Below are 27,016 nucleotides of genomic sequence, written 5' to 3' on the forward strand. Positions count from 1 at the left end.
TAGAAGCTAGAAAACAAGAATTATTGCTCAAGCCAAATGATTTATAAAAAAAATAAAAGGAGGGGTTGTTGTGAATTCATGTTGTAAATATTGGCTTTTCACAATTATTCTGATAAATATATATTATATGCTTTCACTATATTATTTTCTCTCTTAGCAAGTTATAGGCTTAGATAGGAATTCTGAATGGTAAGGATGTGTTTCATCCGGACAAGGCAAGACAATGGGAGGATCAAGCTGTGGAAAACAGGCTGTTATCAGCAGCAGGAAATGGAGAGCAAACTGTTATCAAAAAACTGGTACCAGGACGTGGGCAGGGGGGGAAAGATAAGCTCAGCTGCCCTCAGAAGAAGGATGAGGGGCCCAGACCCTTATCAACAACTGACCATCTGCAGAAAAAAGGAAACCAGACTCCAAAAGAATGCTGACCAGCTAGAATAATGATGACCAGCAAAAAAATTATGCTGACCAGCAGAAACTGAGACTGTGCAAAAGCATGATCTAAGAAGGCGGAACCAGGGAGGGGACGTGCTTGAATATGCATTAACCACTCACAGCAAGGAGGGGATAAAAAGGGGATCCCTGAGATACCAGGTGTGCTCTTGGCAGCACACCAAGGCACCCGGCCGTTTTAACCCTTTGCTTTATTTCTTATGTCTCCTAATTGTCTTTTATTAATATTAAATTCTTTTTATAATATATTAATTGAATCTCGTTTTTAAGAAAGTGATGGTTGCAGTCAAAAGTGGTGGTTATCCTGTGGATCCATGCAGGGGTGGTGGGGGTCCCAAGTCTCCAAACACCAAGATCATACACAGTCGGCTTCAGGTGGGAATGCTCAGTACCTCCCCCAGGGCAGGCAGTTGCACAATGGAATGATGTAACACTTTGAGTCATTGCAGCTGCCTATTCACTAGTGCCACTGAGTCCATTATGGCCCATTGGAAGAGATGATCCCCTCAGGATCAGTGGGACTGTGCTGGTGCTTATCCAGAAGGAGTTGGCACTGCAGAGTCATTTGAGCAGAAAAAGAAAAACTCACCTCCTCAAAGGGTTTGGCTCTTCTCCCTTATCTCATTTAACACCCAGCTTGTAGCCTGAGGTGACAGGTGTGGGCTGGGCACCTACTACAAACGACCCATCATTAACAGTTTGTCAGAAATGGTGTAGAGGGCAGTAGAATACTCAGTTTGCTAACATCCACATAATACCAAACTAGCCGTTCCTCTCCTGTAACCAGGACATACATTCAAGCATTGTGAAATACATTTAGCAGAAGTCACTTGGCTAGTTAACATTAGAACTGCCATTCGACCTAGCCCTGCCAAATCAAGGTCTCTGTGCACTGTGGAAAAAGAAAATATCCAAACAGTACACAGGAGAAACTGACTAAAAGAAAGGTATTCCTTTGTCAGGAAAGGTTATACCTATTCATGGGATGGTTTTTGCTCAAGAACCTGTCTGGACTTGGTGAAAGCAGAAAGATGGTCAAGTGCAATGTGTACCTCAAGGTGATTTAATCCCAAGTGAAAATAATTCACTATTTGAGTTTTAAGATGGCAGTGTATATGATGACACTGTATATGACCACTGCTATGGCTGCCACCTATTGACGGTATTACAGCAGAAATCTCTTGCTGCTAGTAACGCTAGAGACAAGAGCAGGAATTCATTGTCATGTTAAAATTTACAGCCTAGTCCAAAGGGACCAGGGCTGGAGAATGTAATGGATGCATATTTAAATTATTGCAAAACATGATTTGAGCTGGGTGTTACAGAAAGTCCTACATCAGAAACTACCTGAATCAAAGAAGGATGAATATCATAAGAAGCAGTTGACAGGAGAAGATGTGTGCTAATGGCTTTACAATTTGATGGCTGAGAATATAGGTGTTAATGTCTTTGAAATGGGTCTTAATATCTCTACTAACATCAAATGGCAGGTTTGTTATATAACCCAGACAGACAGACTCTTGAACTTTAGGGTAACAGACAAATAGGTCAGGACCTAGTGTACTGCAGAACCCAGATAGCCTGAACTTCTGACTTTTGGAGGAAAGTGACAAGGGTCCAAGAGCGGGGGAATATGTGGTAAGCAGTTCAGGAAGGCTGTACCTTCCTTGTTCCTCAGCCAATGGGTAAAGGAAGAGGGCAACAGGCAGCTGGGAGTTTAGGATAAAAGGAGACTGCATCCTCTAAAACCTCCAGAGAGAAACCTGATGGGGGTATGCCCCAGTGGATTAATTCCCTTTATTCAAATAAAGTTGCAGGACTCCTCTGTTACCTTTGTGGACACTGGCTTCCCACGTGTGATTTTCTGCACACAGTGTGAGTGCAGCAGTGTGAGTGCAGCAGTGACCTGACCAGAGCTGCCTTCAGTGCCAAATGATTCCATGCAACACACTACTTCTGCATCCTGAGTGACCATCATAACATATGGAGCACAAAGTCATACACCAAATAAACACAGTGAGCATTTTGTGGGCAATTATGGGCATTTCATAAAACTTTTAAGGGGAAGTAGGTATTTGATAAGGTGGGATCTAAAGACACCATAAATTATATAGAATAACTGGTGGAGAATGTTCTAGTTTGCACTGAGGTAGAGATAGATTTCTTCATGGTAGCTAGTATGGGGACAATGTTTTGGATGTATACTGGAAAAAATCTTGGAAATGCAGAGATCTTTTAGTTACTGCTGAGTAGCACTTAGCATCAAGGCCTTTTCTGCTCCTCATACTACCACACCAGCAAGTATTCTGGAGATGCACAATTAGTTGGAGAAGGACACTATATTTGGCCAAGCTCATTTTGGGTCTAAATGGCCAGATCAACTGTCTTCCAGAAAATCTCACCATAAAATATCTAGCAGACAGATTTTCTGATTTATCTGCAAGTGATGCAATCTTTTGCTGATTCAATCTTTCACTGAAGACAAACAGCAACAGTGTCAGCGCTTTTAGTAGCTTAGTAGCTTTTCAAGATGGAGAGTGTCCCAACAATAAAATACTGTGATGACAAAGCAGGTATGGGGTGAGGCTCCAAGAGCTGTGTGACTCACAGTCAAAACAGGAGTCTACTTCAGCTTCCTACCACTTCTGTGCCTGGCCAATCCCATCCGCATTAGCACAAGTATGGCACAAGTATAATCCCAAACTGGCCCGGTTTGTCTCACAAAACCACAGAAAAAGGCAATCCTTAATTCCTTGGTGAACAAGCTTTCATAAAGGAAAACACTATATTTTCTACAACAGGAAAGAAAAACTAGTTATTTAAAAGATACATAAAATACTTGTCTGCTCAAACTGTAGAACAAAATGTCTGCAGTGATTCAAGATCAATACTAAAAAAAATCCAAAACCTACGTTTCTTCAAAAATAAAATGATTTTCTAATGCCCAATACTGTTTTCTTCTTTAAGACCAGTCTTATCATTTATATGCATCTAGTTGATCTTACTCAATTTATTGAGTTGTACTCTTTTACTATTTCTCAACTTCTCTCTCTTATTACTGATAAATTCAGCAAGATCTGCCAGTTATCTTTCCCATTTCACATGCTAAGTTTACTTTTTCTCACAAAAACTGACTAATTGCATCTTCACGCTACCTACTTAGAAAAAAATCTCAGCTGATCAAAATTTAGGCTTTCCAAGCAAGCAGCATGTGTGTTTAGGACATATGACACTTTTAGCTCATTTCCTCTTATTTTTGTCTGATCATGCATAGAAAATGCTAGTATTTGAGCATACGATAATCCATCTAATTGAAATTTAAATGTGAATCACTGACTTTTACAAAAAAACACAGGAATTTTAGTTTCATAAAAAATGACAGAAACTTTAGACAGTCTTGCATGGCTGCACTAGTGAGAAGCTTTTATCAAACCAAAGACTGTTTGACCCACCAGTAATATGACATGAAACATGCTGAACCTGCATAAACTCAGCAATTTTACTGAAGGAGGAGGCAAGGGGTCAGTTTTCATGTTTGGTACCCTCAGCCACACCTACTTACTGGAATTGTTTTGGTAAGATATGCTATCCTTCCTTGTCAGGTCCTTTCCAGAAAGCATCTTATCAGGAAATAGTAATAGAGGGGAAGCCAAAAATATCTTCTGACTGTTAATGCAAAGCACTAGGCTATAAGTTCCTGTCTTGGAAAGGTACCATAAATTATTCTGGGAAGTTTCTGCTATTTACCTACCTTCAAAACCTTTATGCTTGTACACATTTTGCTCAAGAAGTCTGAACTGGAATAGGAAGGTGAATTTGTATGAGGATCACCTCAAAAGGTTTAATAAGAGTCCCTCTTTTTCATAAATATGAATGCAAAATCATGGTGGAAAGAGACCTGTGGAATTCAGCCTGGCTGGGGACCCGAGCCAGCCGACTATTGCCTCTGAAGAGGCAATAGTCATCTATCTGAAGCTGTGGGAAGTTATAGCGTTTTAGAAGTCTTCCCCAAGATACCTCTCTGTTATGTTAAATAAGTTACGTGTCAGTTACAGACTGGGTAATGTTGCTCCCTATATGGTTAGGCTACTAGAATGTTCGTCCTATGAGGTTACATCATTGTGCCTTCCTTCATTCTCGTCTTTGGCTGGTCACCCCCATGGTGCTCTCCCTGGTTATTGTTCTTTGGTTTTTTGGGCATCGTCCCTATTTTCTTTTATTCCTTATTAAAGTGTTATTTTCCTGGTGCCAACCATCACTCCTGCTCCTATTTATTTTCTTGCCACCCTCTGGCCTGAAATCAGGGGGGTTTGTCGCAGCACCTTCATTGCAACAGAATCTTCTTCTCAACAAGCCAGAAAACTGGGTACTTATTCTCTGGGAGATGGCTGCAATATGTATGATTCAGTGACCAAGATCAATGGCTTCCTGGCCTGTATCAGCAATAGTGATACAGTCAGTGAAATCAGTCACAAATGACATAGGACCAGGGCAGTGACTGTCCCCCTGTGCTGGCCACTGATGAGGCCGCCCCTCAAATCTGTTCATATTTGGGCTCCTCACTGCAGGGGCACTGCAAGGGCAGTGAGGCGCTGGAGCGTGTCCAGAGAAGAGCCGTGGAGCTGGGCAAGGAGCACAAGTCCTGTGAAGAGCAGCTGAATTAGCTGAGGCGCTTAGCCTGGAGCAGGCTCAGGGGAGACTTTCGTGTTTTCTACAACTGCCTGAAAGGCGAGTGCAGCCAGGTGGAGGTCTGCCTCTTTTCACAGGCACCAGATGCCGGGACAAGAGGACAGATCCTCAAGCTGCGGTAGGGGACCCTCAGTTTGTACATCAGAAGTAATTTCTTCACAGAAAGGGTGATCAGACGTGGCAACGGCCTGCCCAGGGAGCTGCTGGGGTCACCACGAACGGACGTTTAAGGAAAGACCGGACGCAACAGTTAGCACCATAGTCTACGTGACACGTCGGTGTTGGCCCACGCACGCCTTCCCAGCCCACTCCGAGCAGCACCGTCCGCACCTCCGGGCTCGGCCCTGTCCCGCCCCGCCCGGCCGGGCGCCGAGGGCGGGCCCGCGCTGCCGGAAGACCCGCGCGGATCGGGCGCGTTGAGGGAGCAGCGCCGCTTCCGTCGCGCCACAATGGCGAGCCCTGGGCGGCGGGTGGGCCGGCGGTAGCGGTATCGGGCGGTGAGTGCCCTTCTCTCGGCGGCCGGCGGCAGGGTGAGGCCTTTCCCGGCAGCGGGCGGTCTCCATCGGCGTCCTGTCCCCCTCGCAAGTCGCTTTGCCTCCCTCTTCCTCTCCCTCCCTCCCTTCGTGGCCCTGCCGCGCCCCTGTGCTCGCGGGCTGTGTCCGGCTGAGGCGGCAGGTTTGGGTTATGCTGCGCCACAGTCCCTCCACCGGCGTTGGGGGTCGACAGGAGGGGGCTGGGAACCTTGGTTAGCCTGTGGGAAGACAAGAAGGAGCGAGCCAGGAGCTGCGGCGTGAGGGCAGGGGAGCCCTGGCCCACGTAGTGTGTTTTCGGTGCCGGTATCGTAACACCTGCGCCTGGGTCCCGCTGGCAGCTTGGCCGGCGCTGTCTGATGCTGCTGGCCCAGCAGGCAACTGTGTCCTGCTTATCTGCGACGTCGATGCCTCAGGGCAGCCCCCTGCCCACGCCAGGCTCGCACCTCCTGTCGTGCTTGGGAGCCGGAGGTGAATGTAAACTTCGACTTTTCTGCTTCCTTCCAGGGCAGGGAGGTGTCGTCATCCAGCCTGGCGGCAGGGTGTGGGCGTTGCTTCTGGGGATAACTCTAAAAAAGGCTGCGTTTAGGTCACTCTGAAATTCGGGTTTGACAGTGTTTCTTACTTAAAATAGGAAATAAGTGCACTATGTGCGTTTGAAACTTTTCTTTCCTCTCCTAGCTGGAGCAACTGCATTACCAGAGGTATACATAACTGGGTAAGAATTCTGGTCTTTAGGACAAGAATTCTTTTTGTTTTGTTGCTTGTGTGGGACCAAAAAACTGTCTTCATTTTAAGAGGGACATAAACAGGAAAAGCCTCAGGCCTATAAAATGCAGATGCTGAGATGCTTGAGAGTGCCTTTGTAGCCTGCAGAATTAAAAAAAAAGAAAAAGAGTAAGATAATAGGTACCCTACTCCCATATTAATGGCAATGGAAGGGCATTTTGTGGTGTTTAGGTGTGTGAAAATGCTCTTTACATATCTTTACAGCTTTATATGCATCCTTTAGCACCTACGCATATTTTGAAGGAGAAAATCTTTTTTGTTTAGTTGTATGTGTCTGTTTCTAAATCGTAAAATATTCAGTGTCCATGAGACCACTGCCACTTAACATTTTTTACACAGTCGCTTCCTGTAGTTCCCCTTTCACAGTACACATGGCTTGTTGGCATCATTTGACTTAGAGCTCTTTGGAAGTGTTTTGCAGTAAGAACATGGAGGTAACCAAAGAAAGAGAGGTGGGTATGCAAGCAATTCAGTGGTCCAGATGTTTTAGACAATGCTAAAATAATATGAAATAGAAGTGCTTAATACTGAGTAATGTGAGACCTCACAGTGGTGGTCTGGCTAAAATGTGCAGAGTGCACATTGTTTCTAAGTCATTATATCATGCTTGCCTGATAACTAGATTGCAACTTAGCTTCTGCTTCTCTGTGTCCTCTGATCATGATTTTCATTCTTAACAAGGTGAACGAAGTGTCTGCTGTGGGCAAAGAAGAATATTCTGATACGTGGAATGGCCTCGGGGCCATCCTCGTTTATGCTTCCTTCAAACATTCTTTCAAAGCTTCCCTGCTGAGACTGACGTAGACACTTAAAATTTTCTATCTGTCCTAAAGGCATCTAGACTTTAGTGCCTGGAAAAGCCACAGGCCGTCTCTGCATTTTATGAACTACTAATAGGTGTTAAGACATACTAAGTGAATAGACCTGAGCTTTGGACTGCCTTTTCTTGCCTTGGTACAAGCCAAGGCTTTGATTGTTGAGATTTCCACAGCTGTTAATACCCAGTGTTCATTCCGTGATTGACTTTAACATACAGCTTTTAACTTTTTGATTTCTAGGTAGGAATCACTAAATTGAACAGCAATAACCATGGGAGATGCTGCAAAACCTTGCTTTGCCAAACAAAATAAGGACCAGGAAATTTTGCATCAAGAAGAATTAAAGGAAAGTCCCTTGCAGAAAGACTACCAAGTCATGGGTGAACATGGAAGTGGCTATAGCAATAAAATAGATACCAGCCTGCAAAAGAAAAAGGGAACTCCAGGTCATTATGGAAGCAGTCCCAGGCGAAGGCCACGAAGTGTTTTGAGCAGCCCAAATTCTCTTAAAAACACAACTTACAGTCAAGGGTCAAAGTTAAATGATATCCAAAGAGACCAAATGAAGAAATGGGTGTCTGATGACCACCGTGGTACTTCTGACACCTGGAGAGAGTACCGTTCTGCTGCCTGGATTCCTGGGCATGGCAGGACAAGAAAGGAGTCTTTTCATGAAGGGGAAGGTGCTGGAAACAGAAGTGTAAGACGACAACTTCAGGAAGATTTATTGAGCAAAGATGTGCCAGACATGCAGAGAGGAAATACTGGTAATCACATGTTCCTTTGTTCTAACATAGCTATCCAGTAAAGTAGCCTCCTACATGTGTTACTGAAAAGTAAAATTTCAGGAATAACTGTTAAAGCAAAGAAGTGGTTTTGTTCTCTCACGTATTGCAAACTATTGACTGCACTATATGTGTAGCATGTCTGACAGATTGTTATAGCAAATAATGCAGAACTTGTTTTATAGATTCTGTTGTCTTTGTAGTTTAGCCTGTGAGTGGTAGGAGTAAGTAGACTGCATCATCTGTGTAGTGTCCCTGTTTGTTGTTTTCCATGTACAGTTTGATGGAATCTGTCAAGGCTGGTAAGAGAGCTTTCAATTAAGCTGATAACAGGTTAAGATTTTTGGAGCTACTAATGAGGTCTTTAATGATGTGCCTTAATGAAGATTGAAAGCAACACCATGTCAAATATTGTGAGAGCTCAGTACAGTGATAACACAAATTTAGTTCTTCATATTTAACTTCTCTGTGGGAAATTGGTACTAATAATCAGAGTACAAACCCAAAGCATTGAAATGTTAGGAAGGACAGCCTAAAGGAGGGTGGACTAATCAATACCATTATATTTTCATTGAATGCAAGTAAAGCAGAAAAAGGAGGCTTCAAAGAATATAGAGAATATAACTTGTGTCTAGTGCTGCTAACATGGAATGCCAGTAGACAAGAAATTCTGTCTAATTTTATTCAGGAGGGGGAGCCAAAGACAGTAGTGGTCAGACCCTCTGCTGAGAAGAAAAGCTATTGCTGGTTGATACCAGGAAGTCCACGAGTTAAATGTCCTTTCTCTTGATACTAGCTGTCACTAAAAAGATAAACTGTGAACAGGTGCCCAGTGTCTCTCATTGTTAGAAGTAAGCTGCACACAGCTCAGCCTCACATGAGGAGAGAGTAGAGTGTTTTCACAAGTTTTTTTCTTCAGTTTACTAGATGATTATAATTAACTTTTTTCTGTGAAACTTCAGGAACTCACTGAAATAGATTTTTGGAACCACTGGCAATCATACTTGAGAAGTTAAGGGAAGTGAGCTACTGATTACAGGAAAGGGCAAATATCTCTTAAAAGAGGAATTAAAATAATTGGTGTGCAGCTTAAATCTTGGGAGTCAATTTTGGAACAAATAATATACTGTAAATATTTGAAAAGTACCAAAGATAAGAAGTAGGAAGTAAGAATTTGTTAAGGAAAACATATGCCAAGCCCTAATTTATTTATTTAAAATAATCATCAGTCCTCTGTGAACCTGGGAAAGGCAGTTGGTAGATACTGCTTGTACTAGTACTGTACTACTTTAGATACTCTTATGTGACAGTTCGGTAAGTAAACTAGTAGAAAAGTATCTGGATTAAATTAATGTAAGAGACTTGCAGAGCTAATTAGGTAACTATACTCAGAAGCTGTTGAAGACTGTCAGTTAAAGAAGGTAGTAAGCAAACGTCTAATGAGTGTGGATTCTATTCCATTCAATGTCTGTTGTACTACTCTAATGATGAATGAAGAGAGCAGACATATTGTGTGCTCTGAAAATTGAATATGCTGTGGAGCTGGTAGGAATGGAATGCAGAAAAGCAGGAAGGTCAATTAAAATAACTTTGCACAATTGGAGAAATGACCTACATATAGGAAGTAGTACAAAGTATGTGTAAATGCCATTGTTTAAGTAGGAATATCAACTGTGCAAATAAAGAAGGAAAAGTAACTATAAAGTAATGTTTTTTTCACAGGAGGATCTGAAATGAGAGTGAATCAGAAGATGATAATGAGTAGTCATTTATCATGGGGTTGTGAGGCATGAAAAAAGATTCACAGTCTGAGGTACCCCTTTTCCTGAGTCTTCTGTAAACTCAGTAGCAGTACTCTGTCCAGTTTTTAGCACCCCACTTCTATGAATAAAATGGAAGCTGTGCAAAGAAAAGCAAGAAGGTTGTCAAGACACATAGGAAATGGAAGCTATTCAAGCTGTGAACAATGCCCAATCTTTCTGCAAAATGAAAAGGGTAGGGAGGCATAGTAATAATCTTCCTCTGCTTAGGAAGGCTGTAAAAAGCTGATGTAGTAAACGATATTGTTTCTTTCCAGTAGATGGGACACAAAGGAATGGGCCTAAAATTGAGAAAGAAAGGTTCAGATGAGGAGTCAGGGCAAGTTTGTAGAGGTAAAGCTAGGGAAGTTCTGGAGAGGCTGTCTGGGCAGCTCATGAAAAAGGTACTTGAAGGCCTTTAAGAACAAGTTAGCTGAGCATTGCTCAGATTTGACAGAGTTCGTTTCATCCTGCTACAAAGCACAGGCATGGCATAGGTCACCTCTTAAGGTCCCTTCAGAAGTTCTGTGTCAAGTAGCAAAATTGCTAAAAATGCTTCTTCTAGCATTGAATTGAAATCTTTTGTGTGGTTATCCTTTTCATTACTGTCATGTCTTTTTTATTGTAGCTCATAAGGAAGTTTACCAAATCTGTGACATTGTTTTTAGTACTTTATTTAGTAATTAACCTATAATTAGATTGTTACTGTTGTACCTACTAAATATTAGAAGTATTTATTTAATTTATAAATTTTTTTAAGTTACTTGTTGGCTACAGAAATAATTGGTAAGTAGGTAGTTGTCACAGGCTTTTTTGTGAAAACAGTAGTACACCTCCAGGCTTGCTACACTAATTAGTTAAAAATGTAGTCAAACAGACGTGGCACATCTTTGGAATTTGAGAAGAAGTGTTAGTGCAAATATGGAGGATGTGGGGAAGGTTCAGAAGTTCAGATTTCTGTTTCTGCTCCCTGGAGATTCCTTTGGAGTACTGGTCCTACAACCTATTAGGCCTAAATTCTCTTTATTGCAGCTAAAACTTTTTCTGCTGCTGAAAGAAAGAAATTATATTACCTTTTTTGTCCTGGTACTGTTTATACCACTAACACATGCTGCTTAGTGAGCTGAATCAAGTAACTGGTTACAAATACACAACTCTGTTGTTTCCCTTTGCCAAGTATTAGAGACAAAAATTGTGGTCACAGGAAATAAATTTTGTAAATCTATTCGGAAGAGCAGTTTATCTGGGGTTTTTTTTGGCCTTTCTTAATTATTACAGATTAAATCCTCATGCTATGATAAAAATTTGGGAGAATAAGGAAGTTGCATAAACTTTCTTAGAAGAAGGGAACTTTAAAAATTCCAGGCATTGGGACATCCTGTATAGCTGCACAAGTGAAGGGCAAGGTGTGAAAATCTGATGTGTCTATTTATTCCTGAGATGACTTTTACAGGCTTTGGGCCAGTAGTAGCTTCTGCTTCAAAATTATGATAAAATTTGCTTAAAAGTAGAAGTGGTATTTGCATTAATTTTTTCTAGAGGTTTTGCTGTAAACACAACAAGCTTTTTAAGCATTATTATTATGACAGTTTTACAGCTTTATTAAGCAATATGCACATACTTAGCAAGTCCATTCTTTAGTCTCTGTAGCCAGCAGTGGTGCTTACTTTTTTCCACTTGTTTATTTAATATTGTGAAAGTAGTACTGATCTGTATACTGGTTTAACTGGAAAGCAAACAACATTATCACTGGTAATAATCCCTTGTTAATAAATGGTCATATGTAATCACAACAGTGCCATATCAGAGTGCTGCTTGATCTTATGAATCATTTAGATTGGCCTACTACTACTTTCTAATTCTGCCATACTTGTAGTCTAGCTTATTTGTCTACCAAAGCCTAACTAGGCATCCTGAAATCTTTGGATATATTCTGTCTTTTCACTATAATGACATACAGGTATATCTATTGCATTTAGTTCTATTTTTTTGCCAGTTTTAACCAAGGTATCTAAATAAGGTCATTTTCTTCAGTAAGACAAATTAATTGATTTATTTGTAGTTTGGGACAAAGGCACTATAGGTTGTGATACTAATATACACTTACTATTATCAGACTTGCACAGAACAAATTGTGAAACCATACCAGGTAGGTGAATTGTGCCTTCTTTGACTCTCATATAAGTAGAATGTTAATTAAGGAAATTTTTTTTTAAATGCTGTGTGGCACTGCAGTTATTTGACGTGTTTGCTCTCATAACTCTTTATAAGAAATGAAGAAGCTTAGAAAACTAAGAAGACCAAGAAGAACTAGAAAAGATGAGTATGATCACGATGAAGTGGAAGGTCCAGTCATAGATGAATCTGTGCTGTCAGCAAAAGAACTTCTGGGGCTGCAGCAAGCTGAAGAACGATTGAAGCGAGACTACATTTATAGACTGAAGAAGGTGCCACTGTCTTTACTTGTATAGATAGACCTCTCCTATTTTTTGTGCATATAAATACATTGTAGAGGGTACACTTTGAAAAATATCTCTGATTGTAGCTAGAAAGTTTAGTTACAGAATTTAATTAAAAATATTGTTGTTAATGGATTGTGAAAACAAGAGGGTTTATATTTTGGGTTTTTTTGCTACAACAATAATAACAGTGTAAGCTCAAAAAATGTCTTCTCCTTTAGTTCATGGAATTACATTGGATATTCATTAAAATGCTGGAGTGGTTGTTTGTTCAATTAATAGGGCATTGGATATTTTCTCCTGTAAAAGATACAGTGTTGGGTGTGATTGACATGGTATCGTTCCTCTGACGTTATATTTGATGTGCAGAGTTTTTGATGGCAAATACGGAGGGAAGGAAGCTAAAGTGAATGGGTGTAGATTTCAGAGTTAGTCCTTTGAACTTAGCAAGGGTATTGAATGAAGCAAAAGTAATACCTTTATACTTACAGGGTTTTTTTTATTATCTTTATTTTAGCAACCTCGAAGCTACCCATCAGCAAAATACACCTGCAAATTGTGTGATGTTTTGATTGAATCAGTGGCTTTTGCTCATAAGCATATTAAAGAAAAAAGACACAAGAAAAGCTTAAAGGTGAGTTAAGCACAGTTGTATGTAGTGATATTGATGAAAACAGTAAGATTTGGATCTGGACTTTGCCATGAGGAGTAGGAATAAGCAAATATAGTTGGTATGGTAGAATTAGCAGTTATAACCTATATGTCAGAATTAATATTTCAGTTCAGAAATACTGTAAAAATTAAGCACTTGTGGAGTACTACAGACTTGTTTATGTAAAGCAAATGACTTGTTTATATGTAAAGCAAATTTGTTTTCAGCATAAGCATTGAAATAACTTACTGCGTAACATCACTTTTACCTTTTTCTTAAAATATCTTCTACTTTCTCTGCTTGAAGTGGACAAAAATATGGCTTCTGCAGATTTTCTGGTTTTTCCTCTTTAGCTCCTACCTTTTCACACTTCATAGTGTTGATTTTTTTTAACATGCCAAATACATGCATATATATCTCTGAACATTACTGAAGCCTCCTGGAGTATCAGATTCTTTATTGCTTCAAATTGTCTACATTACTTGGAAAATTTGTGGTGGTGGTATTACTTGGGATGAGTTGTTGGCATTCATTTTAACATGTTAAGCAACGCAAGAAACTCATTAAAACATCTGTCTTGTTATCTTGAAAGGAAAAGCAAGAAGAAAAACTGCTGGCTGCTCTTCCTCCTCCAATGCCTTCCCAAATACAAGCTATTGGTGTTGCTATTGAAAATGTTGTGCGTGAATTAGGCTTAAATAATGAAGATCTAGAAGAAAGGCTTAACATTAAAACAATGATGGAAAACTTGCTGCGTCAAAAATTGCCAGGTATTATTTGCAATTTAAGTGTTAGATATGCCAACTTATTAAAAACAAGATAATAACAAAAACTGGAGAAAAAAAATCAACCAAAAAGATTCACCAACAGCTTATGAAATGAAAACGGAATTAAAAACCTTTGCTCTCTAAATTCTAAAACAGGATGTTAAGTTACTAGTCTGTTGAACAACTTGATGAAGCAATATAAACCTGTATCAGAATTAAGTTACAATGGTATTCATGACCCAAATGGGCCTGTAGTAAAAAGTGATGGTGAAAAGGATGTGGGGAGGATTTGACCTTCATGATAAGCCTTTACCAACAGCAGCATGGAAGGCAGGATTTAGTAACATTTCCAGGCTGTTGAAGACCCTTCTTTTCCTGTTCTTATCAAAACTAGGTTTATTGTTAAGATCTATTTAGAATGCTGTAAGTAGCTGCAGACTTAAAGTCAGGCATAGTATAAATGAAATATAATTCTTTTTGTTGCAGAGTGTTCGTTAAGATTGTATGGCTCCTCCTATAGCAGATTCGGTTTCAAAACTTCAGACATAAACATAGATACCCAGTTTCCTGCCAATGTAAGTAAGGCCATTTTATGAAGTATGTGTTTGTTGTTTTGAATGTTTGCATTTTCATGTAGATTTAATTTATATTGTTTAATTTATATTTTAAATGTTTATATTTAATTTATATTTTAAATATATTTTATAGTGTGGCACTAACACTTTTCCAAAAGCCCATTGGGTAAAACAGAGCTAGTCTGGTCTTAAAATAACATTCATTTCTTAACAGAACTGTAGTCATCAGGCAGTGTAATACACCTTTGTGTTTTATTGAAAATTCTTCTGAAAACACTTAAAACATCTGTACTCTAGCAGTCCTATGAGACACGTGATTATTGATATTCTCTAACAGCTGGAATAAATGACACTTCTGTGATCTTGGTACTGATCCTGGTTTTGTATTGATATATATTCACATATATACATTTTGACTGCTAGGTTATATTTGAGCCATGAAATGATATTATGTTACTTATACATGGAGTAATTTAAGGTCTTTATTTGTCATGTTTTTCTGCATCTTTGTGCTTGAACATTGAAAAGGAATTAAGGACTTGATTCCATACTTAAACTTATGCCTGTGGTAGTTGATTTGGCAGTCCCATTGTTAGAATTTAACACTTCCTTTAGGAAGCAAAGAGTGATGTAAGTTCGTAAAGTGCATATAACTTTAAAAAGCTGTAATTACAGTCTTTAACATGACGTAAGTCCACTTTGTCAGAACTCAGTCATATTTAAGCACACTGAAACAGTAATTCTCGTGGTGGGGGTTTTCTTACCATAATCAAGTCTTTGATAGAGGTAAAAATAACTTTAGTAACAATTACTCCAGGATTATTCTTTTTCCTTCAAAGCAAGCAGAGCTCTTGTTCCTTTTGATACAATGTAATAATAGTGAAGTACACATAGAGGTGGTTTTAAATTTGAGTTGTTGAAAATCACCTTCTTGACAGGTGGTTGATACAAAAACAGCTTTATTCCTTTTTTTGACAGATGACTCAACCAGATGTTCTCTTACTTGTGCAAGAAAGTCTCCAGAACAGTGGTAAGAAAAAATTGCTGCCTTCTCAATTTCATTAAACTATTACTGCTTAGTATTGTTGAATTTCACCTCTGCTGAACAAGTATACCATGTGCAACTCTTTTTTTAGAAAGATATGAGACTGAATAATACTGCAGAAAATAATACCTTAGCAGAACTACTTACTTTTGGTTTGGCAGTCTGTGTTATGACAGCTGAAGTTCTCTTTTTTTTTGATGATGTGAGGAATTCCTAGTGGGAGGCTGTCCTGGTTTAGGGCAAATTTGAGAGAAAACCTCCAAATGGAGTCCCACCAGAAAGCAAATTTAAGCAGCCCCTCCCTCAACTGGTTCAGCAAAAGATTTCCCTGAAGAAAAGTGGAAAAAAGTGTTTATTTAACAAGCAGAGTATGTACAAGCATAAAAAAATGAGTAATATTGAGCAATAAAACCTCCCACTGTTCAAAGAGATAGCAAATCCAAGAATGTCCTTTTCATGGGGTATAGCTCAGTTCACTCAGTCTCTTATCAGTCCCTCTGGCACTGGAAAGTGCTGAGACCCATGCCCCAGTGGGCTACAGGCGTGAGCTCTCAGGGGCTTGGCTGGTTTTTTCAGTCCAGAGCAGGTTTGAACAAATCCAAGAAAAAAAGGAAAAATAAAAAAGACCACGGTCCAGGAAACTTCTCTGCCTCAGCTTGCTAAAAACTAACTAAAAGCAAAGGAGAGCTCTGTCCCACTGTCTGTCCATGCTGCAGACAGCACAGTCCAGGAGCAGGATGCAGGGGAGTGAGTGCCATTTCTGGACACAAACTGCGCACTTCTTCTTTCCCCACTTCGCGCTCAGAGCCAGTCTTAAAGGTGCAAAATTTAATATGTAACATAAACAAAGCAACTGGGGATAGAAGCATCATAAAGTCACCCCAGGACAGAGGCTTTCTTTTACATTGTAAGTGAAGATGTCATTGCACATGAGGTAGACTCTGCTGCCATCCCCAGCCTGCTCTATTAGCCATTAGCCACAGAAAGCAGCCTAAGTTCTTTAACGTGTAACAGAAACACAGTAATTTACTTTTACATTGAGGTCTCTTTTTCTGTTATTACCTGCATGTGTCTCAGTGCAGGTAATGGCCATGTACAGATGACTGCATACAGACACATAGGGCTTTTTTCAGATAATGAATTTAACTGCACGTTAATACAGGGAAGTAAAGTTTAAGATTCTTTTTAAAATGCACTTACTCAAACCAAGCATATGCAGACAAGAAAAAAAATGAAAATATTGTAGGGGGGGAATGAAAATTCGATTGTTTTTAAATGTAGATTGCAAAAAGTAGCTTCACTGCTTTCTTGCCTTGCTTTTGAGCCCACAGTTCAAGAACCAGACCGTATGGTTCAAAACACATATATTTACTGACCTGGATTTTCTCAGTGGCACCTCTGCCATTGTTGTATGTGCATTTTATTGTCTGGATCATTACGGTCTTTGAGAATGGGGTTATTTTTAAGTTAGATTAGAGGAAGAAGACCCAGATGTCATAAGAAGTTGGGATCACTATTGTATCACAACAGCAAGTAATATTTGCATTAATGTGTGCAAAGTATTCCCCATAAGTTATAAGATGCAGAGATAGAGCATTAGGTGTTTGTGGTATCCCAGTGGCAAAAGTAAGATAATTTTTAATGAAATCAGGTGTCCAGTTGGCCAAGTAACATCACAAAGATCTTGACATTTCAGAATTTTTGAATTAAGTATCTAAAATTATTTGATAGTTTTCTCCCCTCCTAGTGCAGTGAAACCATGAGGTATCAAAAATTAAGTCCAGTTTGGATCAATCAACACCACTAGGAGAGAGGACTAGGGTGTCTGACAGCTGAATCATATTGGGGAAATTACATAAAGATAAGAAGAAAAAAATAGAAAAATCACAGCAAAGGACATCACATCATGTAGGCAACCTGTTCTATATTTACATAAAAGATTGTCAGATAACCAGGAATTTTTTTTTTTTCTATTGTAGTGATGTAACACTATGTTTTTTTATTTTTCACACTAATGTTGTTCCATAGGTGTTGTAGGTCTCTCTGCATGCCTGAATTACTGAAGCTCTTAACCAAAATATACTTGCTTAATTATACCTACTATGTATATGAATTTTGAGAAGTTCTGTTTTTTCTCGGTATTTTCCTAACAGTGCTTGTTGTATAGACCATATTCTTCCCATTATATGTGAAACACTTAAATCACATGTACTTTATTTTTCCTCAATATTGGTCATTGTATTAGAAACTGAAATATTACCTGTGCTCTTCTAGTTGCATCCCGTTCAATGTATTTTTTGTCTACACCATGCTTAATGTGGTTTCTTCTTTTTCTTTTTTCTACTTAGACTCTTTTATGGAAGTTGATGCAGATTTCCATGCTAGAATACCAGTGGTGGTGTGCAGAGAAAAGCAAAGGTCTCGGTTGTCACTTTGTGTGTTCTAATAGTATATAGCAATGTAAATTATATTTCCACCTGATAAATGACGTTTCTGTACTAAATTATTACAGTTCCATGGATCTTGAAACACAAACTAACACTCATGGGCAAGTCATTCCTAGCCTAGAATAAGAGGGTAAGGGTTGTTCTGTCCTCAGCTGTGTATTTCCCAATCCCTTCAACCATTACGGCTTCCAGCATGTACCCTTACCCTTCCATTTGGGATTATTGCTTAAGCAGAAACTTTCCTTTCTTATAGGTAGCATAAACACCATATTAAATGATAGATTTCTGTAAGGATAAGAGCAGTTTGCTTAGCTTCACTAGTATACTGAGAACAAGTTAAAAATATTTTATTTTGCCCATTTGATGAATGTCAATTAAGATTCATGAAACATTCTATAAAACACCTACTGATAAAAATATTACCAGTTATTTGTTGCTACCTTGATTTTTCAGTGTTTAAAAATATTTTATGTTGTGTGAAAACAGCATAGAAAATGTTTGATGGTGGGTGTGGGAAGACATTTTTGTTTCATGAAGGAAATTAGTAATCTAACTTTTTAATTCAGTAAATTGATATTAGAAAAAAAACTTGAATTGTATCTTAAAACACTTGTACAGAAAATTACAATGCATATATTCTCAAACCATAAATCAAATAAGTATTGCATGCTGCTTTTCATGCAGAGATGCTGTCTTTGAGAGGCTGTCAAGTCTTTCCTTACAGCCTTCTGCTACACTGTTCTGTGAGGTGTTATCTAACCAATGGGTGTTCTTACAGAACCTTCAAAATCTTTCATTTCTTTTTGCATTTTAGTGGCCTTATTTGTAAAGTGAGTGCAGGGAATGAGAATGCTTGTCTGACAACAAACCATTTGGCTACACTTGGAAAGCTGGAACCTGCCATCGTACCTTTAGTGATTGCCTTCAGGTACTGGGCAAAGGTGAGAGTCATTTGTATTCCCTCGTCTGTAAATAAATACTGAATGAACTTTGATATTATGCCTGTAGCTATAGTACAGAGAATGACTGTTGAAACAGACCTTGGAAAAAGAGTTGAAATAAGGCATAAGTTTTTATAAATTGTAAATATTATAAATCATGTAATTATTAATTATATTGTTGTGTGATAATGTTCCACTAAATCTCAAAAGTGGAATTTGTAGCTTCATTCAGTGGCATGCAGACTGTAAGTATCCTGCTCTGTTATCAAACTAGTTAGAGGAACATACATGAAATGGAATTGCTAGTTTCTCATAAACTTAATCCATCATGAAAAAAAAAGAATAAGCTGTTTACCTCTATTGTAGGTGAAAACAACCTTGTGAATTAACATAACTTGCTGAAAAATTTGTGTGTCTGCAATTAAAATATTAATTAAAAAAATTAAAAACTTTTGACTTGTACTGTTTCTATGCAAAAGGAGCTATCGTTTTTTGCAAATGTGCTGTATGATGACTGTTTTCCCAGTCTGGGTTCTATGGCTCTTAGACTTGAAAACATTATGGTAATATGGTAGTAACTGCAGTAAATATGCAGGCCTTGAGAACAAAATGCATCTTGTAAGAGCTTGAAGATACCTGCGTTCCTGTAATATTCAATGTGACTGACTTTGAAACAGTAATTACAAGAATACTTTTCATAGTATCACTTGAAGATTTAATGACTGCACAATTTGTTTTTACAGTTATGCTGTGTTGATCGTCCTGAAGAAGGAGGCTTGTCACCTTATGTGTTCGCTTTAATGGTTATTTTCTTTCTACAACAGAGGAAAGAGCCTTTTCTGCCTGTCTATTTGGGATCATGGGTATGTGTATTAATACACTGAAGAGTATAAATGAGAGGACCAGTTGCTTGTGCTGGTATATAATCTGTCAGCTTTATGCTACTCCGAGCAAGCCATAAGCAAGCCATTTCTGCAGGAATTAAGAATGTGAATTTGTGTGTGAATTCCTAGCTCTAAGGTTGCATTTCACAATCCTAGTCATTGAAGTAGTGCTCTGTTGCACCTTCTGTGAATAAGGAGAGCTGGGTGTTGAACAACGCATTTTGCAGCAATTTACTTCCTCATTTTTTTCAGCCTTTCCTCCAGACTGTTGAGAACTCAATCCACATAGCTACATCCCAAAACAATGTCTTGGAATTTGCTATCTAATTCTCCAAAACATAGACCATGGCTGGGGAGCACACTGGTGTGATACTGACTGAAGGGATCACATTAGGAGTTTAAAGCATGTATTTCTTTGGTTTAGAAACTGAAATGCATCTTGATGTCAGTTGTATTATGGATGCCAATCCAGAATCCAGTTATCCAGGCCACCAATTATGTATCACATTCATGGCACCCATTTTTGTACTTGCGGTCTCTTGTTATGTTTAGCTCACATGTTCCAGTTCCTGTAACTGATTACACGAATCATGCAGTTAACAATTTTCTCTACTACATTCCTGACTCATTCAAAAGCATATGCACCTTCTGAATTGGAAGAGAAAAATATCCTATTGTATATGCCCGCATAATTAAAAGATACATATTCATGCTTATCTAGTGTGTGAAGAAAAGTTTGCATGACACAGAATTACAGAATTTTCTGGGCAGTCAGTTCGAGTGTTTGGTCACCCACACAAGTTCTTCCACATATTCATAGCTTCCTGCATCAGTTTCTGCCCATTGCCTCTTGTCTTATTGTTTGGCACCATCTGGCTCCATCCTCTTGACACCCTCCCTCCCTTCACTTAGTTAGACATTGATGAGGTCCTCTCTCCATTGCCTCTTCTCAAGGCTGAAAAAGCCCAGCTCCCTCAGCCTTTCCTCATAAGTGAGGTGCTCCAGTCCTTTAATTATCTTTGTAGACCTTTGCTGGACCCACTTCAGGGGCTCCATGTCTCTGTTGTCCTGAGGAACCCAGAGCTGGACACAGCACTCCAGTTGTGCCTCACCTGGGCTGAGTAGAAGGACAGGATCACCCCCCTCATCCTGTTGGCAGTGCTCATCCTAATGCACCCCAGGTCACCATTGGCCTTCTTGGCCACCAGGTCACACTGCTGGCTCATGGACAGCTTGTTGTCCACCTCCTGGTGGTTCTTCTCAGAGCTGCTTTCCAGCAGATCTGCCCCAGCCTGTGCTGGTGCCTGGGGTTTTTCCCCAGTGTAATGCAGGACCCTGCTTTTGTCTTTGTTGAATTTCAGAATTCAGTCAAGGTAATTTCTGCCCATCTCCTCATCCTGTCAAGGCTCTTCACTCTGGGGTATCGGCCACTGCTCCCAGCTTTGTGCTGTCAGTGATGTGCTGAGGAGGCATCTTCTCTTTGTCTCAGTCACTGCTGAACATATTAAACAACACTGGGCCCAGTATTGACCTTTGGGGAGCACCACTGGTGACAGGCCCATGTTTAGACCCTGTGCTACTGATTACAGACCTCTGGGATCTGCCATTAATCCAGTTTTCATTCCACCTCACTGTCCATATTTCCTGAATGTGGACATTAGTACACCCTTCCAAGAGCACTGAGCTCATGAGAGTTTTTTGTAGAGAAGTATGGGGAGGAGAGAGAAAAACGTTGTGGCACATTCTAGACATGCAACACCAGTTTTTAAACTTTGTTCTACTATGATGTGGGAGCTAATAGTTCACATAATGTTTAGCTTTGTTTATGTTTTCATTTCTTCTAGATTGGAGGATTCTCATTAAACAAATTAGCTAATTTTCATCTGAGAGAAGTCAAGAATGATGCTGTGATTTGGGAGTACAACCCTACTGATGACTCTGATGTGCCACAGGAAACTTCCCCTAGAAGGGGCAAGGTCTGAACTTTTAAATTTCTGTAGTAGTCTAGCAGATATTACTGTTCTCAAAATAGAGCAACCTTCTAATTCAGTTTTGTGTTTATGTTTCAAAACCATGAGCTGAACTAAGAGATTGCACGACTGCTTGCTTCAAGGTCTGTTGCGCTTAGCTCTTGGTGCTAAGGAGCTGGTGGGAAAATAGATACGATTTTAAACTCTTTGATAAGACCGTGAATTTTAATCCTTTGCGGAGAATATAGTTTACAGAAGCAATTTTATCTTGGAATTAGATTAAGATGTGAAAAACATTTCATCTTTTGTTTTGTTTAAATTGTTTAAATAAATTACTTCTATTATAACAACTTTGTAAGAAACAGTATCACTATGTGATTGCATGTTCTAAGAGTTAATAACTCAGCCTGGACTTTGCTGAAAAATAGGCTGTATAGTCCATTTTGTCCTGTGAGATGAGATGCATGTTTTTCTTTGAAATATACAAATTACAGCATAAAGACGTAAAGAAGCAACTGTTATCAATCACTGATGCTACTCTTTGCCATTGCTGCATGCTGTCGTTATGATGTTTTGTACTGTATCTTCCAGCTTTTTAATTGTAGTTTCTATTGCAATTGCAGGAGTCAATTACCAATGATAAATTCTGCCACACTAGATTACAGATGAAATAAAAGAACTATGACAGTTAAATGCCTCTGCATTAAATATTATTTAAGGTTTTCTTCTGTAATTGACAGGTTCCCTTAGTATTTGATTTAGGTCAGCAGTGTTCAGCACCCATTGGTCAGCTCTGGCTTGAACTGCTTCGTTTCTATGCTTTGGAGTTCAGTATGGCTGATTTGGTTATTAGCATACGACTCAAGGAACCAGTGTCTCGTGAATTAAAGGACTGGCCTAAAAAGCGCATTGCTGTGGAAGGTATATAAATATCTCAACAAACTTCAAAGAATTGTAAATTAAATTTTTATATGGTGCTGACTTGGCTGTTGATATAGTGTGTTACAACTTAGAAATTTTTAATATTGGACTGGTTATATAGTAGAATATAGTAGAATATTTTTTTAAAAAAAATCAATTTAATATTTCTGTTGGGTATTATTTTAAACATTATCAGAAATAATTAAGGGAACTTAAAAATTGTCTTCAGCACAATTTGTAGATCTTGTGTCCTTACACAATGTTTAACAGTTACTAGCAACTCAGACTCTGTAAGCATATAAGTGTATTCTTTTTTAAAGAAGTTAACTCTTTCACTGCTGGCTCACTTCTTCTTTCTACTAGACCCATATTCAGTCAAAAGGAATGTGGCAAGAACTCTGAACAGCCAGCTAGTGTATGAGTATATTCTTCACTGTCTGAGAGCAACTTATAAGTATTTTGCCTTGCCTCACAAAAAAAGTGCAAAATGGAGCAAAGTACCCTCTTCAAATGCAAGTGAGAAGTCCCAAATGGTGGACCATGGAAAAGATGCTATAAAGCATGAAGATTCTGATTTGCAAAACTTTGATGGTACAACAAACACAGTCATAGTAGAAGATTACTTAACAGTGAATACATGTACGCCCAATGAACATAAAATTGGTCCTTCAAAACTGTGTGATGGCTCAGAAAGTTTCACAGAAGAAGAATTGGCTGATGATGTAAGTCATCTGGGAATTACCCATGAAGACTCAGACTGTGTAATTGAGGAAATTATTTCTGGAGATAATGAGGATTTTAAACCTAGTTGTGAAGAGACGGAGAGTGAGAATGAAGATGAAGAAGAGGAGGAAGAACATGAACAACAAAAAAGGCAGTGGAATGATATTTTGGCTGCTGAGCAGACAATTGATGAAGACAGTGACAGTGGAGAACTCCCTGTTATGGTGAATGAACACGATGTAGAGACATGTGATACTTCAGACTTAGAAGGTTTTCAACATGCTGCACTTACAGAGAGTGATGAATTTGGCTTGGAGTGCAGTGGTATAACAGATGACAAGATTGGCATTGATGAGGATAGTAGTACTGAAGGTACTGATGAACTGGATGAATCCCCACAAAAATTCCTGTGTTCAGCACAGGGTCAGATATCCCAAATGATTAACTCAGATGATGAAGAGGAAGAGGAGGAAGCACCAGGTCTTCTAAATCAGAGAGAATGCAGCGTTACCATTAGAGCTGGAGGTGAAGTAGATAACACGTATACTGGATCTGGAGATGATGATGCACTGTCAGAGGAAGAAGATGATTTTTCCATCCCCAGTAAATATGAAAACAAACATTTTGATGAAAATGTAGATGGGCCTCTGAGGATCAATTTGAGTCAAGAATGTCTTACTGAGAAGGGAAGCCATTCTGAAGAGACCACAGTAGTAGAACAATGCTTAGAATCTGAACTTTTTTATGAATTCAATAAACAAGCATTTACGAGGGGCAAGGTAAGCAAGCTGTATCAGAACATAAACATACTGCTTATGTTCTGTTAGAAGTTATATGAAAGTGTTGCTCATATTAATTGAAGCACTACAGTTTTTAAAACCAATCTTGCTTTTGTTCATGCAGTCTCCTACAGTAGTATGTAGCTTGTGCAAAAGGGAAGGTCATTTAAAGAATGATTGTCCAGAAGACTTCAAGAAAATTGAGCTTGACCCACTGCCTCCACTGCCACCCAAGTTTTCAGTCATTCTAGATCAAGTTTGTGTCCAGTGTTACCGTAAGTTTTTTTCCTTTGAATATTGTTGTACTGTAGAAAAAGAATCAGAAAAAAAAAAAACAAATCCACAGACTAATGGTGTTAAAAGGTGCCAGTTTGTTTGCTTTCACATTGTCTTCAACTCTTAGATACAATTCTACAATTGGCTTAATGGTAATGGCTGCAATAGAATTGTTGAGTAGTTTGTATCTAGAGAACTAGAAAATGTTTAGATTTGTCTTCCAATTGGCTGGTTGATTACTCGTACAGGAAAATGCATTTTCTGAGGGCCTAATTTTGGGTGGAGTTTTTGATTGATGCTTTTATATTTGTCTGATTTGAATTATGTTCCTTAACTTGCAGTTTTCATAAGAAAAACCTTCAGTATTCTAGAAAAAAGTGTCAAAATATCATTTTGTAACACTTCTCCACTTTTGTTCTTTTCAGAGTGACCCAACTTTCCTCCTTTCTCTCTCGCCATTTCTGACCAGACAAAATGCATTATTTGTCTAATTAATGTTTTTCTTTGAACAGGTATTTCTCTTCTACTTCATCCTTGCTTTCTTTCCTTCACATGTGAATTTTATCTTTTTCTCTTTCCCTTTTCCTGCCCCACTGCAAACCCCTACTTTCACTTGAATCCTTGCTCTTTGCTCTTCCTAAAGGACAGTTGCCTAAATTGTTGTCTTTTTTCCTTCTTTTTTTTAAAGATGATTTTGCTCCAAATATAGTAGAGGATCAGGCTCGGGAACATATAAGACAGAGCTTGGAAGTCTTCATTAGGCAGGATTTCCCAGGTAATTAGGCCATCCTAACTTTATATTTATACTTTTGATTGTTCATACTTGAAGTTTTCCAAGAAAACATCATTTCAGTGTAATAAACACTTTAGTTTTTAATATTCAACCCATATTGTTGCTAAGCATTGAAATACTTCATTACATTAATTTTTGTTCTAAGTCTTTTAAGGCTTTTTATATCTAGGATTTTTTTATTTATTCCTGTCATAGCACGTATTAGTAGGAAGGAATAATGGCAAGTTAAGGAAGAAACAATCAAAGCAGAAGTGGAATAATTTTACATTTGTTATTTTAACTTTATTTATTAATCAGACTTATTTTTGTAACTGCTCTTACAAACAACAAGTTTTTTTGTACTTCCTACTGAAACTCACTGGGCTTGGAATATTTTAAAATACAGGCACAACATCTGGCCTATTCATAGACCCTAGGCATTTGGGTTTTTTTTCCTTTGTTTCTGGAGTTCTTACCAGTAACACCTGGACTTTAGTTCATGTCCTCTTAAAATTAAAAAAAGATTTTTTTTTGGCCGAAGCCGGGTATATCCCCTACCCTGGGAATCTCTGTACAAAGCATTTTTCAATCAGATGTCAGCCTGAACCTACATGCTGATGATTTAATTACTGGAAATTCTGACTTGTTTCTGGATTTGTTGGACTGCTTGAATGAATCAGTAATAGTAGAGATTCTTTTCTCATAAGCAAAGTTGATCAGGAAGTATTCATATTCCACAGAAATACAGTAATGTTTTCATGCCTGTATTAGAAGACATGCAATGGCTTGCAGCTACATACAATTTGAGGTTCTGTGTTATATGTAATTTGATTTTTTTTGTTGATATATGGCTATAATACAATACATGTCTTACAGGAACCAAGCTGGATTTGTTTGGCTCCTCAAAAAATGGCTTTGGCTTCAAACAAAGTGATCTTGATATCTGTATGACAATAGATGGTCAGGCAACTGCTGAGGTAGGTTGAGAAGATTTTGATTTTATGGTTAAATAAATGCAAAATTGTCTTATATTGTGTATCTAGTGTAACAGACTCATTTTTTTATAAAAGTTTTTAATATTATAAGAAAATACTAAGGTACCATTAAGACAGATTATTTTGGGGATATTTGCTGTTGCCCTAGACATGAGTCTAACAGTAAAGTAGCCAGTTTTCTCCTGAATTCTGCATTTCTACCCTCACTTGAGCAGATAAGTAAAATTCTTTATTTCAAAAACTACTGGGAATGGGAAACAATGGAAGAGCACATCAGTCTCCTTTCATGCCTAATATCAGCTTTTAAAAGGTTTCCATTATTACATTATCAACTGTTGATTCTACATAAGCTAGTTTGAAACAATTTCTTGTGTTCACATAATTCTGTATAGCATGAAACATTTGATTATACAGCTTTAAGCTTAATGGCACATGATAGAATGTCTGCCTAAAATACATGCTGCAGAAACATCTTTCAGCTTTTTTTCTTAATGTCTTAGGGACTTGATTGCATCAGAATCATTGAAGATTTAGCAAAAGTTCTCAAGAAACAGTCAGGTAACTTTCTGGAAAATTAAAATAAGTGATTCTGGTTTTATTACTTCATTTGCTGTAGTGACAGTGTTCTGGGGTGCTGTAGATGAAAATCATTAAGATACAACTAACATAAAAGAGCTTATGTTAGTAAGAGTGAGGTTGAATATTGTGAACAACTGGATTTTTTTTGTTGTTTGTATATGTAGGTGTTCAAGGTTATAATGCTATTGGACCACATCTGATCTGGACAGATAGTATATTTATAACTTACATGCATAATAAAAATTATTTAAGACTTGAGGCTTCAGTTTAATAATTATGTACTTCTATTTTCAGTGCATAGGAAGTTGATAGTAAAATATATTCTGATACAAGTCTGCAGTGGGAATCCTGTTTTTTCTACAATAAAT

The 27,016-nt window shown here is 38.5% G+C and overlaps 1 protein-coding gene across 3 annotated transcripts in view; it reads left to right on the forward strand.

Annotated features, from left to right (window-relative positions):
- Positions 1 to 5,505: 5,505 nt before the first annotated feature.
- The window catches only part of TUT7 (terminal uridylyl transferase 7), a 33,754-nt gene continuing 12,243 nt past the window's right edge, over positions 5,506 to 27,016 (forward strand). Inside the window, exons 1-17 of one of the 3 annotated variants that reach the window (XM_005522623.3) lie at positions 5,506 to 5,639; positions 7,520 to 8,046; positions 12,135 to 12,310; positions 12,840 to 12,956; positions 13,567 to 13,744; positions 14,228 to 14,316; positions 15,295 to 15,346; positions 17,710 to 17,779; positions 18,623 to 18,749; positions 19,493 to 19,612; positions 21,478 to 21,609; positions 22,344 to 22,524; positions 22,888 to 24,026; positions 24,151 to 24,301; positions 24,991 to 25,077; positions 25,951 to 26,051; positions 26,570 to 26,627. In XM_005522623.3, coding sequence (XP_005522680.2) covers positions 7,551 to 8,046; positions 12,135 to 12,310; positions 12,840 to 12,956; positions 13,567 to 13,744; positions 14,228 to 14,316; positions 15,295 to 15,346; positions 17,710 to 17,779; positions 18,623 to 18,749; positions 19,493 to 19,612; positions 21,478 to 21,609; positions 22,344 to 22,524; positions 22,888 to 24,026; positions 24,151 to 24,301; positions 24,991 to 25,077; positions 25,951 to 26,051; positions 26,570 to 26,627 — 3,274 coding nt within the window. In that variant the 5' untranslated portion in view covers positions 5,506 to 5,639; positions 7,520 to 7,550. Of the gene's footprint in view, positions 5,673 to 5,720; positions 6,144 to 7,519; positions 8,047 to 12,134; positions 12,311 to 12,839; positions 12,957 to 13,566; positions 13,745 to 14,227; positions 14,317 to 15,294; positions 15,347 to 17,709; positions 17,780 to 18,622; positions 18,750 to 19,492; positions 19,613 to 21,477; positions 21,610 to 22,343; positions 22,525 to 22,887; positions 24,027 to 24,150; positions 24,302 to 24,990; positions 25,078 to 25,950; positions 26,052 to 26,569; positions 26,628 to 27,016 lie in introns of those variants that run through there. The other 2 variants (XM_088054201.1, XM_014252348.2) reach the window with 2 other exon arrangements.

This window comes from Pseudopodoces humilis, chromosome 4 (genome assembly GCF_049639895.1).
Source record: "Pseudopodoces humilis isolate 2021_Gansu_Grassland_sample_001 chromosome 4, ASM4963989v1, whole genome shotgun sequence".
Classification (NCBI taxonomy): Eukaryota; Metazoa; Chordata; class Aves; order Passeriformes; family Paridae; genus Pseudopodoces; species Pseudopodoces humilis.